The sequence below is a fragment of the Cyclopterus lumpus genome, chromosome 21 (assembly GCF_009769545.1).
Source record: "Cyclopterus lumpus isolate fCycLum1 chromosome 21, fCycLum1.pri, whole genome shotgun sequence".
Taxonomy (NCBI): domain Eukaryota; kingdom Metazoa; phylum Chordata; class Actinopteri; order Perciformes; family Cyclopteridae; genus Cyclopterus; species Cyclopterus lumpus.
This window is the reverse complement of record NC_046986.1, coordinates 22,053,551-22,074,902: the sequence shown is the minus strand read 5'-3', so window position 1 is coordinate 22,074,902 and position 21,352 is coordinate 22,053,551. Positions and strand designations below refer to the sequence as shown.

Below are 21,352 nucleotides of genomic sequence, written 5' to 3'. Positions count from 1 at the left end.
GCCCACCCAGTCTGTTGAAAGGCGCGTTTGTATCTCAAACATCACACATATCCTGTGGTGCCTTTTAATACCTATTAGGCAACTCTGCCTCATTGTTTTATTTTTTTTCTCCCCCTGCATAATGTTAATGAAAGTCATTTTTCAGACATTACAAGCCCAATGATTTGCAGTTAACCCATGCAAACAAGAGAAATAGTGGGCAAACTGTTGTGACATTCATTGTATATAATGAAATCTTAATATGGTGCATATTTAAGTGAAAGGTTAGCAACATAAAGGGCAAATGGATTGCCTGGCAATGAATTTTAAACAGCTATTGATTTTTACACTACAAGCCACCTCTTTCCCTGAATGATAATTTTGAAAACGGCACACTGCTTATCTTAAAGCTGATCTGACACAACAGGACAACAGGAATACTGAATATTAAGGCCAGTGCAGACTGCGATGAGCAGCAGCCTTTCTGATGTGCACCGCACTCATTCCACTTAATAACAAGTCATGGGAAGCATGAATGTACTAAATTCAGCTTCCGCAAATACATCTAACAGCAAATAGACAACTTTTGATAAAAACAAACAAACAAAGAAAAAACCCTGCAAAGTACGACTTATTTTTAGATTGAAATGTAATGCAATCTAATGAGTGCTACCAAATTGGGGACAAGAAGGTAAAAAACCCTGACAGTTGTTCAGTTTTTAAACATAACTTTAATTTCTGCAAAACTCCAAACAAGCTTTCCTGTAAACCAAATTTGAATAAGTCCACATATGATGTTCTGCCATACATTGAAGAATTGTACTGCTCTTATATTGAACATATTTAAGTCCTATTTTTCTTAATAGAGTGTGATCTACTAATGAGATGTGCACGTTAGAATAATCCAGCAAACGCAGCTCCCTGTTTTTACACCGACAGATTGATCCGGTGAGGCTTTGTAATTCATGACGTGCTACAGTGGTCGTGTATACATGCGTGAACTCCATGTGACACGGACGTGACCCCCCACCTCCACCATGCACTGCCTCCCTCTGCCTTCACCCTTCTCTCGGGCTGCATCCGGCTCAGATTGAGAGAAAGTTTGAGTGATCACGTTCCAGCCGGGTTGAGCACTCGTCACGGTGCTCCGTCTGGAGGGCGAGCCGTATGCGTGTAGGAGGCCAAAGTTGGCCTCGCAATACTGTGCGAGACACCCAAAAAGAGAACCAATGTCGTGGTCTGAGTATTTAAATGTTGATTTTGTTGTTATCTTTGAAAGGTCATTCAGATTCCTAAATGTAATAGGCTCTGTCAATATGAAGGTTTTGGTCAGCCTCTTTATCTACAGCTAATTTAAGTTCATTAGCAATTTTAACACTGATGCCGTAATTAGCCTTGGCGTGGTGCCACGTGTTATTTCTTACACAATAACACAATAGTTATTATGACTGTTGAACCTGAATTGGGCGATAAGTGGGAATACAGTATTGACAGGAAGCGCTGCACAAGATGAGATAAAAAATGTTGGAAATGAAAACCACCATTGCCTCACGGTGTGTCATGCGGTTACTTCATACAGAAAGCATAGAGCCACTCTGACTGTGTAAATACAATAATCATAAAGGGCTAATTCAATTAGAATACTGTTTCCTCTCTTGAATAGTGACTCACACTGACACACTCGGTCAGAAAACATGACGGAATGAAGCAGAGGAGGAAAAAAAAGAGAAAGGAGCATCGCGGTATCAACGGCTGCACGTGAGTTTTCAAATGTAGACTTGATAAACAAATGCTTTCAGACAGTTTGAGCACGTGCCAAGCAGTTCGATGCTGGGAGTGACCGGCGGGCACCGGGGTCACCGTGGCGCAGTGGGCTTGCATGCCGTTGGATAGATAGCAGGTGTAACCGACCTGTGTGGCCGTGAGAACCAGCACGAGCGGATTCTTCCACGCGAGTTTGATCACAGTAAAAAAAAAATAATAATAAAAAAAAAATAATAATAAACCATGCACGTTTATCATCCGGCACAACCGGATTCCTCTAAATGCGTTATAAACAATTGGAAGCGACTGGAAACACGATGTCGGCTTAATGCGTTCTTCAAAGGCTTGCGCTGTCCCCTAGCTCCGCCCCCTCTGTACCGTGTGACAACAACAACTCATCCACAGAGCGGAGCTGCACTTTTCAGCTCATTTTCCTCCTGTCATTCCTCCTCCTATCTTTGATCATTGTCCCACCGCTCGGTCTCCCCCCTACCCCCGCTTCCCCCCCTCCCAATAACGCCCTCACTCAGCACGCCTTTCGCGGCAGCTCTTTTCTACTTCCCAACTTATCCGAGGAGCTAAACTCTCGTGGATTCTTTTATTTAGTGGCGTGTCGGCAGGCTGTTTTTTTCCCCCCTCCTCCACTTTGAACTTCGGCTACTCTCGTCCCCCTCCTCGTAGGTGACCATGGCCGTGCCGGCTGCTCTGATCCCACTAACTCCTCTGGTCTCGCTGCCTCCGATCTCGACTCCCTCCCTGACGACGTCCCCGCCGACGACCACTTCGTCGCCGTCCCCGTCCATGGCCCCGCAGTCCGCGCAGAACCTGTTCCGATCGGAGCTGCTCGCCACCGGCAGCCCGGGCATCCCGAACGCGGCTCTGCCGCCCGGCAAGCCCGTGTACTCGACCCCGTCGCCCGTCGAGAACATACCGCAGAACAACGAGTGCAAGATGGTCGAGTTGCGCGGGGCCAAAGTGGCCTCGTTCACCGTGGACGGCTGCGAGCTCATCTGCCTGCCGCAGGCTTTCGACCTGTTCCTGAAGCACCTGGTCGGCGGACTGCACACGGTCTACACCAAGCTGAAGCGGCTGGAGATCACGCCGGTGGTGTGCAATGTGGAGCAGGTCCGCATCCTCAGAGGGCTCGGCGCCATCCAGCCCGGGGTGAACCGCTGTAAACTCATCTCCAGAAAAGACTTCGAGACGCTGTACAACGACTGCACCAACGCGAGGTACGGCATTTTAATGTATCGATTTGTCCGGTGTGCGTGTGTGTGTGTGTGTGTGTGTGTGGTGTGTGTGTGTGTGTGTGTGCGTGTGTGGTTAAATGTCTTTGCGGACATGGCGTGCGTAAAGGCGCGAGGAAGGGGGAGACATTTTCCGCTTTAAATAAAACTCAAGTGGTTCAAGCGATGACATTAGGCTGGTAATGTCGTAGTTAAGAAAAGAACAACAGATATCTGTTTACATGAGCGTGGGTTTGCAAAAAAAAAAAAAAAAATTCATGAAATAAATAAAAGTGCCTGTGGTCGGTCCCCGTTGGACGGGGAGAGGCCGGAGCGCACCATCAGTGGAGAAAGTTGAGTGAAAGTTTGTGTGTGTGTGTGTGTGTGTGTTGTTAACACGTGCAGGGGCAACGCTTGTGCATGATGGATAGGCTGTCCACCGCAGGACAAGTGAATCGATATGTAGGCTACCACGACGGCTGAGTTCCAACCACGCTGTTGAATACACTAGAAGAAGCCACCCGGTCCTGGTTCAGGGTCCTCACTGGATTCTTGTGTAAAACAACTCAATTTTCCTCTGGAAGCAAAACACACTGTTATGCATATTGATATGCTTTTGCCACGGGAGCAGTAGCAATTACACTTGTTTTAAATTCGAGTGTGTGGCAATCCCAGATTATCAGAATTATATCTCATTTGTGTATTAATTGTTTTCTCAGTATTCACAGCCAGTTAAATGTATTTAATTTTAAAAGGAGATTACAGTTCACTCACAATTCCTGTATGAGTGAATGCAGCTTGTTTTTCTTTTCTTTCTTTTTTTCTTTCTTTTTTCTCACTGTAAATGCTGGGGATAATTGCCACACAGACACACACACACACAACACACACACCACACACACACACACACACACACACACACACACACACGAGAACGTGCCATAATAAAACAATTCTTGATTTGTTTCAAACAAGGACATTTATACACAGTAAGCGAAAGGTGTGGAAATTAATGCTTTAACCCGTGTTGCCAAATCAAATATTTTGAGTTTTATATGTTTTAATATAAGGGTTGATTTAAAGCGAGGATCAATATTTGATTAAAAGCCTCTTTTTTTACTGTCCTGTTGCTCCTGGCTTTGATGTATCGCTCAGTCTCACAGGATGGTTCAGCCTGGTCAAATTTACCATTTTACCTGTCACTATGATTGATTTCATATTGATCCGCTACCCAGAAATGAGCTGGGAAATGCAAATATGATGGAAAGGCTCACTTCAGTAAAGGGGGGGGGGGGGGGGAGGGGGGATATAAGCACACAGCCTTCTTTTGGGACAAACTTATATATATATATTATATATATATATATATATATAATATATATATAGTGTGAGATTGAACTAAATTATGACTTTTTAGATGCGTGCTTAGTATCCCAAGTACATGTGGAAAAAACACACACTTAAACACACTTGCACAAACAGACCATTAAGGACCATTAGGATCCATATGTATGATGAGTTGGAGACATTTGGACCCTCCAAAGAACTGCTGTGTCTGCAAAGTTGGCCTGGTCAGAAGAGAGAGGGGAAATCATCACAGTGACATATCTATATATATATAATATATATATATAATATATATATAAAATATTTTTAATTCTAAAGCTTTTCTCTCACGTGTAGTTCATTTATTTAAATTGTTAGTAGCCTGCATTTTAATATTTTGTTTTCCACATCCACACAACGCTCGGAGCCTTTAAATATACGCCTCGGCTACCTTTATTTCCTCGCCAGTTGTAATCGTCTCAACAGCTCACCTGTGCACTTTGGCGCTCGGGCGTCATTTACATAAAGCATCAAGGGAGCAGAACCCCCCTCCTCCCCTCTCCCTCCTCAATAGAGCAAAAACCACACCGTGTTTAGCGATCCCCTCCTCTAGTCTGGCACGGTGGGGAGGGGGGGGGGGCTTCAGGTGACAAAGTATGTGGTTGAACTCTCCGGGTTGTCAATGGGGGGATGGCCAGCGATGGGGTTAAAGGATAATGCAGTGCCTCGCGTCGCTTTAATGACGCTAAAGTGGTGGGCTATTACGGGCACATGGACAGGACCGTAATTGTCTCTGAAAGCAGCCAGGTACTCCCGGTGCTGGGCTGAAATCAATCACTCAGACCCGGCCTGCCTGCCTGCCCCATTTGGAGAATTACATCACGGAGCGGCGAGGCATCCGCCGGATAAAAGGCTTCTGTTACTTAGAAAAGAGTTGATTTATTTGCGGAGGTGGGGGTGGGGGGGGGGGATGGTGCCGCTTACACCGCCTGTCGGCGAAATTGCTGCCGGCAAAAATGATCAGTCGGAGTAAACAGGACACGTGTTGCCCTGCAGGTGAGAACCAGCCCCCTCCAGAGACACTTTGCACAGACTTACTGTCAGTATAGAAAAAACAAAAAAACAAAAACCCAAACAACTCCCCGAGTCCACCGGGTTAACCTGCTCGGGTTACACAACAGCAGCCCCGCTGCCTGGGTCACTTCAGCTTTTCATCTGGTCCCCAATCAGCACAATGTCACCGCTCTTCTTCTACAGAGGCAGAGTGGTAACAATGGAGTGAATAATACCTCCTTTACAATGGCTCTTTACCATTTCACATGCTGTTTTTTTTCTTCCCACCCCCCCCCCTCCCACGGCCTATTGTGTTAAAACAACACTCCTCTCATTTGCACACAGTGTGAATGTGAGCAGCATCACAGAGCACCGCTGCATCCCGCTGTTTTAGTTTTGATGTGGACACAAACAAGCTCCGACCAAATTGTTCCCCGCCATGCTTACTTTAGCAGAACACCATTTTTTTTTAGAACACATTAAATGGTAACCGGTGTTTCACAAATGCAGTGTAGGATTCTTTATTTTTTTGTGTGCATCTTTTACCTTGACGGATTAAAGTTTTTTAATTATTTTTTTTACTTCTACAGTGAGTGTTTGAACTATGTGTACTTTGCCTAATAAGCTGCGTGATATTTGAGTCATTATTGTTCATCTTTAAGCATAGTAGCAACACAGTCATTTCTGACCCCTTCATTTTTTCCTGAGGACTCTCGTGCCAGATTAGCAGTGTTGGCTCTTTGCTCCCAGACTGATCCAGGTTCAGTAATCTCTCCTACATTAGGACTCCTGCTCTCCAGGAGTCCTCCAGGAGCCCCTCTGTTCCAGCTACTTGTTTTCCTTTTCATTCTCCCCGTGGTGGGATGGAGAAAAAAAAGAGAAAAAAAAGGGGTTCTTATTGCTGCGTGACACTTGAACTCTCTGAAAGGTTATTATAACACTGGGGTGGGTGGTGGGGCGGCGCAGAGATATCGCATATCTCTCATTGGTCTGCTTTGCGGGGGCAGGCTGTACCCGATGCCGGGGCGCAGAAATGCAGCAGTTAATTGACAATCATTGTCTACCCCTTGAAGGTTAACCACACGCCCCAGACAATGTCCCACCACTGGGAAACGGGACCGCTTTTTCACTTACATGCCCTTCTTAAATAGATTTTTTTTTCCCTCTCTCTCTCTCCCCGGCTTGTTTCAGTCGAGCAGATCTCCCTCTGAAATACTGCGAGTGACAGGTCACAGTGGCTCGGCTTCTCCTTTCAACAGACATATATATGTGTGTGTATATATATAAATATTTATATATATATATATATTTAATTGATAAGGATATGACAGGGAGTTGCTACGAGAGCCGTCACCTCTCTTGTTCCCATTTCAAGAGTGTTTATAGCCTAACACACATATTTGCAAATGACGGTAATTGTTTTGTTTAGCGCTCAGTGTGAGCTGCCACCGAGGGTGCCAGCTTGTCTCTCTCCCTCCTCTCTGCCGCCGAGCTCTCTTATAATATATTTGTTTTCTACAAGGCACGGATGTGTTTACAGGTACTCAGGGGAGATTTCTGGATTCCATTCAAATCATTCCCAGTCAGAGTGGGTGCTAAGATACCCGTCACCCAGCAACCACATCCAAGAGGGAGCTCGGGCGATAATAACTTCAAAAACAGAGTGACAGATGCCTGATTAGAGAGAGAGAGAAGGGCGGGGGGGATGGGGTGGGGGGGGGGGGGGGGAGAGAAGGGAGAAGGGGATACAAAGCGGTTTAAAATCCAAATCTATTCAAGTACTTCCTTGAAAGTCAAATTGGCCCTCATATTGTGTGTTGTTTCTTTATTGAAGAGGGAAAAAAAGCATTTTAAGTTCTCTCTTTTTTTTGGTTGCATTTTTAATCCTTCAGTGGGGCTCTGCTAAATTTGATTAGGTACAGTACATGTGCTCAAGTCAACTGTGCAGTTGGCAGATGGCAGCAAGGTGTTTTTTCCTTTTGTAAACAAATAGTCTCCTTGAAAATCAGAATTGCTTTATTGACTTAACATCCATTCAGCTGGAACAAGTGCAAATTAAAACTTTTTTTTTTTTTTCAAACCAAAAATCCTCAGTTAACAAAAGTATCATTAATTTTCCTCCTTTCTTGTGAGAGATTAATTTTTTTATTTTATTATAGCTAACAATGAGGCTGAGCCAGGACTCGTTAGAGAGGCTTTGTTTGACACTGTCTAATGTGGTTTTGTGGATTTAGAGGCTGTTTGCATAGCAAAGAGGACCGTGCTGTTAATTTGCCTGTTGGATGCATTAGTTGTCCGGGCTCCCATATTATTTGCATGCCTTTACTGGATCAGCAGCAGCGGTTGAAGCACCAATTAATAACCTCCACCGAAATGAAATGGTGCAAAATCACACGTCGACATCAGGTCCGTCCACGCTAATTAGCATATTAAAATGCCCTGGTTTTTTCCCTTCTTTTTTTTTTTACTGTGCTCACCCATAAAGAGGCATTAGCTTTGATTTTTTTTTTTTTTGTCATAGACAACAGAGTTAAGCTGTTTAAAATCTATCTCGCATATCAAATGAGATGTGTGGAATGCCGATTTCCACCTGCTGATTTTACACTCCACACTGATTGCCTTGACAGGGCCGGCAATAGATTTTGGGTCACTCTGATTTCCGCTCTGCACTCCTCCCGCAGCCACAGCCTCCCTCGCTTGTCCTCGCTCACGGCCTGCCGCACATTACTGCACATTTAGGGAGCATGGCGGAAGTCACTGGTGCTCGTAGCAGGATATTAAATGCTACTGACAGAAGTTAGAGGGAGCAGATGAGATTTTCTGATTGGGGAAGGAATGCGGGCCCTTGCCTGGCTCTGTCTAATATGGTCACATAGAGAAATTGATTTTCCTCAGAAATTAATTAATTTTTCATATAGCCCAAAGCTGGAGTTTAAAAAAGAGTGCACACTTGCTGGTTTCCTATTTTCCCCCCTCTTTTTTAAAGAATTATTGCCTAATCATATTAATACTTTTGCCCCAAGGATGAAAAGATAATTGTACAAATGCATTTGGAAATATGTATCACTGAGTATTTATGATTAAATTATGCAAATAACTCCACTCCCATCCTTCGTGGGCCCAGATTGTCTAATTAGGATTGATATGGCGAAGAGATGTTGGGGAATCTGAATACAAGCATGTCCAAAGAGCAGAAAATTGAAAATGACAAGGCTGGAATCCTTAAAAAGTGTGTAGTCTTTTTTTCCCCTTCTCCCCCCACTCTCTGTCTAATTCAGCGTGGCTGTATCAGGAGTTAATTTGCTCCGGCTTCATTTCTCGTCTGAGCTGACAGGAAAAGGAATCCATCAGGGAAGCAATCTCAGATGGGATTCCACAAATTTCCTCCACTTGTTTTTCTCTCCCCCTCTTCTATCAGGAATGAATCTTCTCCTGAGTAAACACGCAGATGTTATTCCTCCAGTGTTAATGTTTTTGGAGCTCTCTACTCAATACAAAGGGCTCCTCCTAATAATTGAAGTATATTAAGAAAGGAATGTCATCCGACAAAAGAGCCCTTTGTACTTCTGGAATCTCGGTGAAGTAATGCACATCGCGTTATGATAGCACAACTTTTTTTCTCATTCTTTTTTTTCCCTGTTTGACTGAAAGTAAAGAAACACCCTGCGCAGATGCACCTTCCTTTTAAATGTGTCCAATATCATGCGATTCAAATAACGTCTGGTGTCAAGATAAATACGACAAAGGGAGCTATTATGTGTTTAGCGTGGGCGTCTGCAGATGCGTGCAAAGACACAATCTTTGTGCACATTTCAAACTTTTGATACCCGAGTAATCGGTTTAAAACATGTCTTGAACATATTATAGTATATTCCTATCTAATAAACCCCTATACATCTACGTGTTCCCGCTAGTGCCAGAATTCAGAAAACGACTAAATGTCTCTACGCAGATGACACACCGATTTATATAACAATATCCCCAAACAACCATGGTCCCATACAAGCACTGAGTGCTTATAGCCTCGGCAGGATTTAGAGAAAAGGAGTCCACACTGTCAACATCTTCAGTAGTCTCGACCGCTGTAGTGCTGTGTGTCGATCAGACAGATGCAGCTGATAAACCCAGGAGAGACCACACCGACCCAGTTCTCAGATCCATTTATGGAGTTTTTTTGTATTGCCTTGTTCTTGAAAGGTGCTATACATATAAATGCCTCGCTTTCGAAAAAGCTTCCACTTCAACTTGTAGTTGGACCTGGCCAAACACAGGCAGACATTGACACTGGGTTTGAAGGGACGGCCACGTGTAATCTAACAGCAGCCACGTTGCTTGCCGAGCTCGGCGGCTACATCACAGGGAAGGAATCAGGGAGGAAATGACATCGGCTTCCACTCTCTTCTTCAGATGAACGGCACAGCCCAGGAACGGCTCCGATGCCTCCAACAGTATCTATTAAAGGGCTGATTGTTATCTAATCTTTACCTGGCGCTAGCTGGAAAAGCCCTGAAGCTAATGACACTTGAGACTAGCAGCACATTCTATGGTGGTTAAAAGCATCTGCTTAGTCAATACCTTCTGATGGAGGAAAAAAAAAACTAAGAAAACGGCCCCACAGCTATTTACGTGAAGTCTGAATTCACTTATACACCAGAAACACTTTATGCAGTCAATTTGTTGCATCGGATTATAACAAAAAATGTGCACAAAATGAGTTCCTGTTGGGCCAGAAGGCTGCACACTAAACTGCTCTCTCGTGTCTGCTTTTTGGAGTTTCACACTCTCAAAACAACATTTTAGCTTAAATAAAAAGCTTGAATTAAAGCTAAACCACCATGAGTAAACAATTATAGTGATAACAATGCCCCCCCCCCCCCCCCCCCCCCCCCACACACACACACACATTTCACATATTTCTGGATAGTTGGCACTCTGCCACGTTACAGCTTCAGATTGTTCTCGTCATACATGTAAAGGTCATATCTAAATAAATGGTTCTCGCCACAGCGGTAGATGCCGATCAGCAGATTGTTCCAGATCTGTCTCTCAAATCCCTTTAGCCTCGCAAAAGCTGCTCAATCAAAATCCAGTCATTAATCTTTAAGGTCGCTGTCAGCTGAACATTTCTTAAATTAGAAAATCAAAAAAAGAAAAGAATGCAAGAAGTCGTACCATCAGATAATCATAATTAAATAGAATAATAAGCCTTTAATATATATATATATATATATATATATATATATATATATATATATATACAAAAGGCATAAAAATAAATACAAAAGGATCCGTGCTGTGTGAATCTTTTATTCCTCCGGTAGCCGTGTTGTCAACACAGCATCCGTCCAGCTGTCAGCAGTGGAAAGTGGACAGGCAGCTCATTGGGTGTACTGTAAAACGATCAGGTTTGCAATTTTGTCAGTTAGCCGTAGCGATGGCCACACCCAGGGCTGCTTCCTGACGGCACACCTGTAGAGGTTATGAGCACGGGGTATCAATATCACCAGGTCAACACATTTTCATCTAACACTGACATCTCTCTTTTGCCTCTCAGCCTCCCCCCCTGTTCTAAAGCCCTAGTGAGAGTATTGGTGGGAGCCTTTATTGGTTACAGCGCTTAGGTTTCTCTCCTCGTAGACTCAAATGTCACCGTCTCCCCGATGTTTCTTTAAAATCGCCTGTGCTACCACTTGCTGTGGCGCCCCGGCTATTATTACCCTCCTCTTAAAGAGTGACAGTCGGGTCCTTTGGAGACGTGACACAAACCTCGGCTCGGATGGAGCTGTAGTGCTGTGTCAAGCCAAAGTTCCCGGGCCAATCAGATAACACGGGAAAAACAGACCGCCGTAAGCCCGCGCACGGGGTTCAGCACGAAAAAAGTCTGTTCATTTTCGTGGGGCACGAGCGACGAGATGAAAGAAAAAAGACGACATCGTGAACTTGTTGTCGTGGACGTGAAAGCACCAAACGGAAAAGCAAGGTTTGATCTGTGATCTCAAGTCTGCGTGCACTAACACATTAAAAGCAATGCGCTGGAATAAGTTACTGTGTGTGTGTGTGTGTGTGTGTGTGTCTGTGTGTGTGTCTGTGTGTGTGTGTTCAGTAAATCCACAGCAATGCAGAACATACAGTGAGACATGTTGGCTATGGAAATAAACACGGTTGTGATAATAAAGAGGCCCTCGGCTGCAATGGTTTGTCCACATACATTAACCCCTGCCTAACTCCTCACATTAGCGGCGTGTGTGTGTGTGTGTGTGTGTGTGTGTGTGTGCGAGTTGCCTGGCGAGAGAGGGAGAGTGAGTGAGACAGACGGGGCGAGAGAGAGTGAGAGAGAGAGAGAGAGAGACACCCTCGCACAACTTCACATATGAGCGGCCTCGTGGGAAAAGGAGGATGAATTGAGTCAAGCTGACATAGCATGCCAATAAGCTTTGTCTCATTTCCAATGCCGTATTCATTTGTGCCACAGAGAGATTTATTGCATGATTGACAATTATGAGAGGGTGACCTAGTTCTTTGTGATGGAACAAAAATGGTTTTCATCAGTTGTCTTTGCTTTCTTTCGCATTGTGTGTGTGTTAGTGTGTGTGAAAGAGGGAGAGAGAGAGACGCTCCCTGGTAAAGAATAGGGATAGCAATGAGATACTTTCTACCCCCCCACGCCCCCAACCCCAACCAACTACTGAAGCTCATGCATCTTTCTAGTAATGGCTTCATATATTTTGCATAGAATCACATCATCCACTATGTCTGTTCCACAGCAGAAAAAAAATGAATTTCCTACCCCATTAAGCAATGTGAGCTGTCGAAATGGATCACGTTAAAGTGACATTTTTACGGATGCTCTTCAATCTCTAACTTTGGTGTGGAAATAAAAAGAAAAGGGAAGTAATTTGGTCCGTCTGTGAATTATATATATATATAAGTATCAATACGTACCCTTTTACTGCTGTGGCTGTCAGTAAAAGTGCTTCATTTGTGCCTCACGTTTCCTGATTCCTTCATCCCTTTATGGTTCATTCTACCTGTCTATTGGCTGTGTTTTGTGTCTGTGTGTGTGTGTGTGTGTGCGTGTGTGTGCGCACGCACGCCCAGTCAGGCTTAGATTACTACGACTGTGAGGAGGAAGTCTCCACTCCTCCTGGGACTCCTGCTTGACTGGCCCCACAAATGATACAAGCCAGGGTTTAGTCGGGAGTTAATATCCTGCAAAATTGTCCCGCGCAGCCTCTGCAGAATGGCGGATGATTAAATGACACAAGCATATCAAAAACATTTTTCTCAGACTAGTGGCTGTTAAGTGTTGCGCCGCTGCAGCCCGTCTCCCAAGGTTACCATTAAAAAGAAAGGAATATTCAGCGGGAAGTGGGTGTCATTGAGCTGTGAGCGTGGGCGTGTGCACCTGTACGAGCGCGCACGCCTCAGATGTTTTGTGTCATGTGGCCTGTTTTGAGTGGTAATAATATCTCAATAGGATTTCAGGGTCTCATTGAGGGGTTTGCTAGAAGGTTGAGAGGACATATGCTAATTGTGCCTAAGAACACATCCCACAAGAGTGTTCCTCGTACACTGGATCTGCAAGTGACCAAAAAAAATAAATAATAGTAGAAGAGAGAAGGCTTGAGGCTCCAAAGCGATCCATTTTTATCCTTTTCTCTTTTATCCCTTTTCCCTTCTTTCAAAAGGATGCACTGCTTTTGTTTTAGCCTCCGCAGTAAAAAAAAGAAGGAGATGAAAGGCTGCGTAATAAATCCAAAAAGGTCTTTCTGTAGTTATCAAATGGCCTTTCACTCCTGACCTTTAAGACGCCACGGTAGCAACTGGAGACAATGCTAGAAATACAGATCGCGTTTCGGGGAGATCAAACACTTCTTTTGTGCACTTCACTTGCGCGGGAGAAGAAAGAAGAACCTTTCCACAGCCCATCATGCGGGGGGGGAATAAATAAAACAAAGAGGAATATTTGGAAAAGAATGAACTGCCTTTTCAGCGCCCGCACAGATAAAACACTTGAGAAAAGTTGAAGTAATGCGGCGACGGATACATTTGGGTTCAGATGCATTTCTTTATCTCTTCTTTTTGACTGACATGCTCTTGCCACAGCAATGGGCTTTGTGTGCTTTGGGCTCTTAACTGTGTGTGCGTCTGTGTGTGTACACGTGCATGTTTGCTCTTTACATTTAAATGCGTGACATTGACATACGTAGAAACCTTTTTCTCACGGCTGCGCCGTTTGCTTTTCATATCACTTGAATCGATGCTCCGTGAGTAATGTTTTTGATGAAGAAGACGCTGCAGCTTGAGATGAAAGGAAGGTGTGTGGCGGCAAGGTCCTGAGTCCACCGCACTTCCTAGGAGCGGCCCTCGGTTGGCCTCCCGTGCCTCCTGTGTGTGTGTGTGTGTGTGTGTGTGTGTGTGTGTGTGTGTGTGTGTGTGTGAGACGCGGGAGGTTCACGATGGGGTTAGTACAAATGATGCGCTGCTGCATTTTAATATGACAGGCCTACAATACCCAGCAGCCCTGTTTGTTTATTTTTTTCCCCAATCAGCCCACAGAGGACGCTAATCGTGCCGTTAGATGTAGAATGTTATCAGGATGCGTCGAGGGCACCCGGCATTCCTGTCATTCCCGGCATTCCACCGAGCGGCACTCTTGAGCGCGCCGGTGCCTCTGGACCCCGAAGTGCTCCCGTGGTAAGGGGGGGCCGGGCCAGGCCTGTTGACAGTTCCTTGGCACCGTTTGTCTCGGCAGGAGGACATCAGTCGGAGCAGCGGAGAGGCTGCGTGGACGAGGGCCGTCCGGAGTTGGAGAAGATTAGGCTTCACCCGCGGGTCATTGTGTTCCCCCCAGAGCGGGGGCCCCCGAGTTCGTCGGGCCTCGGTATTGTGGAAAAGGGAAAGGTCAGGTCCGACGACCAGGCTAAGCCTATTAAGCAACCCGCACAGCTTGGCCCTGGAAACCTGACTGTGCTTTCTCTTAACTACCGGACAGGGGAGAAAAAAAAAGAAAAGATATCCTGCTTCGAACAGCTGATGTCGGCCATATTCTGATGTGAACTGGAGACCACGGCTAATTGGAAATAACATAACTGTATACTCGCACGAAGGCGCTGCACTCGTGCAGCAATTTCAATATCGCACGTTTCATTTCCTTAAGTGCCTAATTGTTCCTACAGAGCCCCCGAGTCGGCGCGCCGTACAGCGGGTTTGCCCTGACAGCGTCGTAAGGCAAATCCTCACATTTATATCCTCTCAGCACTAAACGCTCATGCACCGCATTCATAAGGTCGCCTGAGCCCCAACACACTCCCATAAGTCTCCTTTAGCTCGCAGTGATGGCTGATGTCAGGGACGTCTGGCGAATGAAAAGGAGGGAACACGGGCAGATAGCGCCTGATCCGTGATGGAGATGAGTCCACATCCAGAGCGGAGCCCGTGATTAATAATGGCGCATCTGGGTAAAAAGGATGTCATCCCCTGGACGTCTAATGAAAGCTCTCCAACGTATCTGGGAGAGGCGATATGTTGACAGTGGATGATGCAAATGAGGCTAAATGTGAGCGGAAACCTGAAATGAATCAACCCCGCTGTCTACGCGGCGCTCGCGAGCACGCACGAGCGCCGTGAAGGTATATGTGCCCCGACTAGCAGCCAGCCGTTTACGCCGCACAAAGCTCGGTGTGACACTCTCCCTCCTTTGTCTCAAACTGCTAACTGTATTTAATTTCACATCTTATCGGGCCGGGCTTTGTCTGTCTGTGAGTCTCCGCACAGTGGAGGCGACCCCCGGAGATAAACTCTGTCAGGCTCTGGGGTGATTTATTAAATTCTGATTTCTGTGAAGGACTTTAATGTCGAGGGGGTGGCGAAGAGCGGGGAGGGTGTTGGGCGACGGGAGTGAGGTGGGGGAGGGAGGGGGGAGGGCGGGGGGGAGAGAGAAAATACGTTGCAGGTGTCTCTGCCAGCCCCGGGCACTGTTCTCTCTCCATTACCGGCATTGTTAGGTATAGAGAGGCAGGAGAAAAGAGAGAAGTAGGAATCTATGCCGAATTTCCTGTCTTTGTTGTGGCAGCGGGGGCTTGTCCCCCCCCTCCCCACCTTCCATTCCAGGCCAGAGCAGCGGTATCACATCTCACTTGTTTGGACTGCAGATAGCGTAGGAGGAGGAGGGGGGGGGACCCGGCTCGGGTTTAACTGCTATGTCGTAACGGCTCTTCCTTCGCGACACCCGCCACCCAACTCCATGAGGTAAATCCCTTGACCTTATCGACCCCCCAATCCCATATTTGAATAAAGCCTGATGTCGACATATTTTGAGGAGTTCGCCGGTTTCGTGGGGTCGGCTCCACCGGACCCACTTGCCTCCATTTCAAACTGCTCCCGTTAACCTCACAGGTCAATTGCGCCCGCGCCGAAGCTCGGCACGTTCATTTTGATATCATTTTATTCAAAAAATAAATCCGGTTTTACATTTCTCTTTCATATCACCTCGATCAAAAAACATGGATCTCAGGGTAGGGGATCAATTAGTGAGTCAATTTAGTCCTCCACATTATAAAATGTGCTTTAAAGCTAAATCACAAGGTGCTTTTCACATGACCCCCCCCCCCACCCCTTTTTGTGAGAATTGTTAGTTTTTTTAAACAACAGAACATAGGCTGTAAAAGTGAATATTGGTGAGGGGCCACCGCTCCTCATCCCCCCCCCCCCCCCCCCCCCCCTCGTCCTCTCGAACGGCCTCGCCTCTCCAAAGTGATGAGCGGGCGTATAAAGAGTCGTGGATTCCATATATTTATTTATCGCTGGCGTTGAGGAAGCTAATAGAAGACGGTGGTGGGTCGTGATGCGTGAAGGGCAGCGCGGGACGAGGCCCGGACATCAAACGTGTGTACGCGCAGCGATAGCCACGTGCTCGATATCAAATAGTTTGCACCCCCCGCCCCACACTCTTCCTTTTCGAACCCTTGGGCGTATCCCGCTCTCAGGGCGGCTGTTGAATCCAACCTAGAAGATGACTTTGCAGAGCCGCCAACTCAATCCTACTAAACAGTCAGAGCTCAGCCCCTGAAAAACAGAATGAAAAAAGAAGAAATAGCCCGACAACATGGGTTTAAACACACTTTCTCTGCTGCAGAAGCCGAGTTGGGTCTGACCTAGTATGCAAACCCCCGGTTAGCCGGTTTGATTGAGCGGAGCCGGGGATCTTAGGGCCGGCTCCTCTGATACCTGCATCTCCCTGTCTCCATTGTTCTCTGCAAGTCAGCATCTTTTGTCTTTGCCACTGATTTGTCTTTTGATCTGCAGCGAGTGATTTATCTGCATGGAATCGTTTTTTTTTCTTCTTCTCCTCTCTCTGTTCCCCCCTCAGGAAATTTGGAATGAGGCTGGCCTAACCTTGCCAGGGCCAAACAAAGCCCGAGAGCTGATCTCATGTATTTTGATGCTGTTGGTGAAAACAGAACACACGAACACACACAGACACACACACACACACACACACACACACACACACACACACACACACACAGAGGGCTGGAGGAAATGAAAAGCACCCCGACGGTGTCCGATGTTTTGTGTTTCTTTCCAACAGATGTAAGTACCTCCAGCAAAATTTCCATTTGGAAGTGACATGTTTTTCAAACTGGAAATTATTAAATGGTAGTAAGTGGATTTAAGTGGATACTTCTCATGCAGGCTACTAGGCCGCTCCACACAGAGCCCCTCCGGGGAGCCTAAACCCCCGCTCGCGGTGGCTGAGATCACCAGGTAGGGCTAATGGAACGGGGACCCTGATGTCTTCCGACCGCAACAGTTTTCTCTCTGTTTGCCTGGTTAAAAAAACGCCAGAGGTTTTGGTGGGGGGGGGGGGGGGGGGGGGGGGGGTGAGAGGCTGGTATTGGAGTTGACAACCCTGAGGGGATTGGAGCTGTTTGCTTGCCTGGTGTGCTTTTTTTTGTTGTTTCCACCCGCCCTCATGTGCAGCTGTTATAGCCTCCTCCCTCCTCCTACCAGCTGCCAGAGAGAGAGAGAGAGAGAGAGAGAGAGAGAGATAGAAAGACAGAAAGGGAAAGAGAGCCTCGGTGAGAGGGATGGGTAGGAAGGAGGCGGGGAGGAGGAGTAAACACAACCACTCAACACCTGCTGCCCGGTGAGGAGAAAAGGTGTGTTTCAGGAGGGAGGGGGGGTGTGCAGAGATACGTGGTGAGGGGAGAGGCGACATGAGTACAAAAGCCTGAGATTGTGTTAATGTGGGAGTGAGGATTGTGGAAATGCAAAGATTAGAGGAGAGACAGGTGGGGGGTGGGGGTACATGCAGGTAGGCTACAGTATCACGCTCCAAACCTTTGGTGTTCTAAGTGCTCCCTCATGCGAGCAATCTTTAGTGGTAATCTCGGAAAAATATAGATAGACGTCTTTGTTCCGGAGGCGGGATGGGGGGCTCATCACTCCAGATGTTTACGCACTTTGATCAACGCCGTAGTTTTTTTTGGGGGGGGGGGGGGTTTGAGGCCCTGGCTCGTTTGTGTGAGATCTCAGCAAGAGGAAAATGAACGCTCCCTCGGCACGTGGCGGCAGAGAGAGGCCGTTTTCCGTTTGATTATTTCTTGGAACCCAAACGTATTTGGGGAATTTAGTTTTTTTCCGACGAACAGCACGATGTCGCTTCGCCGGCGAAACGGTGTTTGGTCTCCTGTCCGATGTGCGTGCACGTGCATTTAAATCAAACGAAGTAAGCAATCTATTTAATCAGCCATTTTCTCTGTATCTGAGAAGTGCAGAGTCCCCCCCCCCTCCTCCTCCTCTCCCCCCCCCCATTCCATTTGGGACCGAATTGTCAATTGGCTGACATTATCTAAACAAGAAATATTAAAACTAATTAAAGAAATGTCTCTGTGAAATCTTGATAAGGCTGAGGTTATTTCCCCCCCCCACCACCCCTTTCTCTCTCTCTCTCTCTCTCTCTCTCTCTTGCCACAGGCTTGTCTGAGCAGAGGAAGTTATGAAACTCCTGCTGCCATATCATTTGCACAAGGAAGTTTCGAGCCCCGCTCCTCTGGCTCCGTTGACTGGGGTCCATAAAACAGCTTTATTAAAAATGACACCGTTCCACTCCGTATTTGCTCATCTCGGTCAGGTCACATGTCGCCGCGTGGCGCGGGCCAACAATAGCCGAGAGTTTATGACAGATAGCAGCTGTCTGGGCCCCGGCGACCGTGTTGTGATAACATATTGCGCACTGTACATCTTCAAATCGGCTGCCTTCTCATCGAGATAATCTGCTTCTGGTTTCTTTTTCTTTTTTCTCTCCTCGACGGGGGAAAAAACTGTCTCGACCACAATTCAGAAAGCAAAGTCGGCGCTGTTCCAATTTCCTGTGACCAAACGCACATGATAGTAAATCATGAAACCCGCGGTGACCCCCACCCCCCCTCCAAGGACGGACACAACGGAGGATTGATGCAACGGCGTTTCTTTGCGTTGCTCAAGTTGACGACTCGGGTGAGAGTACTTGAGTGAGGAAACAGCCGGGTGTTCCTCAAACCACGACTTACATCCGGAGCCAGAGGCCTTAAATCAGTCCGTCATTAAACGTCGAGCAACGTGTGCCTTGTGTGCACTTGCAGGAGTGTGTGTGTGTGTGTGTGTGTGTGTGTGTGGGGGGGGGGGGGGGGGCAAGCGTTAAGAATTATGTTGTGGCCGCCTCCTGTTTAGCTTTTCCTGGAGCCCCAGGCGACTGGAAGGCATCAAGGACACCTGGGTGCGACTTTATTAAAGTATGAAATGAGAGGTCAGTGACGCGGCGGTCCCACACATGACATCCTGCTGCTCCCCCCCCACACCCACCCCCACACCCTCAGGGCCGCGACGACTCCTCTATAAAAAGTGAGGGACCCCTCAACTGCTCTTTCCGCCGCTGATACACATTTAATTCCTGATAGGTCTGTTAATGAATGTGTGTGTGTCTGAAATTCATGACCGGTGCGAGGTCGGACGGCATTCTTCAAAAAGATGGCTTGTTTGTTTGATTTTTCCTTTTTTTCTCCCAAGTTTTCTGGTTGAAATCTGAATTTTAATTAGACATGGTTGTTACTCCGAGGGGTTCGTAGAGAATTTAAAAAAGGGAGGCTCTGTGCTTGTTACACCGAGGGAATGTGCGTGCGGCGTTGCAAGTGTGCACGCGCACGCTTTATCTGCTTGCTTACTGTCACACCTTTTCCAACCTGTTTATCTTTCTTTATTAACGCTCCAGTATTTTGCAGGGAAACAATGTGGCGAACAGGGCTCAGGAAACCACCTCGAGAAGTGCGATTGACTGAGTTCTTCGGGCTCCACTGTAAACGCACAGCCTGACAATGGGCTGGCCCTGACTACTGTTTGGCTTGGCAGCCTATTTCCAGCCTAATAGCTGTACAGTATCATTGTCAGCCTCTTATCATGGCAGCCACAGCCCTTTCTGACACGCTGACACCTCAACGGTGTGTGTGTGTGTGTGTGTGTGTGTGTGTGTCGGGGCGGTGTGAATGTATCTTTGTGGGTGTAAGCCCACTTGTTTATGTATATATTTATGTCCACTGTCAGAATCTTGTTTGTCTAAGCAAAAAAAAAGAAGAAGAATGATCGTTGCTCTCGTTAGCAGACCTCAGTGTGCAGAGAGAGAGAGAGAGAGAGACAAAAGGGATATAATGAAAAGCGCCACCTCCATCAAACGTGGACGGCTTTTAATTTTTTTTTTTATGCGTCACACTTGTTAGCGCTCGACCCAGTTTTGTGTGCGGGGGGGAGGCGGATACGTGCGCCGGCCTTAATGGTCTGGTTTGGGTTCGGGGGTTCGGGGTTCAGCACTAAGCCTTTAACTGTGAGGTTTTAACACTCGGCAATTAAAAAATCCCCCTCCTCGTTGCTCTGAGGAACGAATGGAGCCGCCTTTGATGTGCTCTAATCAGCCCGAGATGCATTGTAGTTTAAGAAGCATAAAGATGCCAGATACATTTCTGATTTTTAAATTGACACAATCTTCCACCTTTGAAGATGATTCTTTCTTTTTTTTGTTCACCCGCTGGCTTAAAGCAGTGAAAGCTCAGAACCCCCCTCCTCTCGACACACTCTCACATTTTTGGGGGCACAGATCTCTATCTCTCCATCCTAAAGTGTCCAAACAGGATTAGGGAAGAGGAGCGCCTCCACTTCGCCGGCACCGAAGAAGCGAGCGCAGAGATTCGCCGAGCCTGATGGGAGATCTCAGACTGTGACTGCTGTTGTTTTCTCACCTGTTGGAGGGGCCGTTTAGTCACCCTCTGCAAGACGTGCCGATGTGATCAGAAGACACCCCCCCCCCCCCCCCCCCCCACAATTGCTAATTTCGGGTAGCGAATGCTTGGGGAGTCGACTTTAGGATGCTGTTCCTTGTGTTGCTGTATTGTTGTTGTAACTAAATAACTCTTTACATATTCTTATTGGAGGGGGAAGGGGGGGAGGTTTGATATAGTGCATCTGGAGGCTGTTTCTCAGAGGACGGGCCCCCGCTCCTAGAAACTCAAAAATATCTCCCCAGCAAGCAAATGAACAGGCGCATGGATTGGGTAATAATGGAGGTCCTCGGCTCCTGTTTCAGCGTGACAGATGGACAGCGTGTGCTCCAATCAAATTGGGCTTTAATTGCATTGTGGCGTTCATAATTTATCTGCTCCACGGACTCTGTTTACAGGTTTATGGGGTCTTATGAAACACTCTTTCCCCTCTACTTCTGCTTTTCCTATCTTCTTCCTCTTCTTCTTCTCTGGTTTCTGTGTGTGTCGGCCAGACCCCCTGTCTTCATCCCCCACTACAGCAGGATAAAGGACACTGTGATTCTCCGAGAGCTTGGTGTTCATTACCGTAGCAGTTTGCCCTCCAGGGTGAATGTGTTCAATAAGTGAGATTGTCTTTTTTTTTTTTCTTCCAATATACACTTAAACGGTATAAGATTGCAAATGTAAGCTCCGTAGTGCCCGTCTGCTCCG

The 21,352-nt window shown here is 46.7% G+C and overlaps 1 protein-coding gene across 11 annotated transcripts in view; it reads left to right on the top strand.

The window, feature by feature from the left end:
- Positions 1-1,574: 1,574 nt before the first annotated feature.
- The window catches only part of dachd (dachshund d), a 94,250-nt gene continuing 74,472 nt past the window's right edge, over positions 1,575-21,352 (top strand). For 10 of the 11 annotated variants that reach the window (XM_034562360.1, XM_034562361.1, XM_034562366.1 and 7 more), the window contains exon 1: positions 2,123-2,975. In XM_034562360.1, coding sequence (XP_034418251.1) covers positions 2,431-2,975 — 545 coding nt within the window. In that variant the 5' untranslated portion in view covers positions 2,123-2,430. Of the gene's footprint in view, positions 1,738-2,122; positions 2,976-21,352 lie in introns of those variants that run through there. The other variant, XM_034562357.1, reaches the window with a different exon arrangement.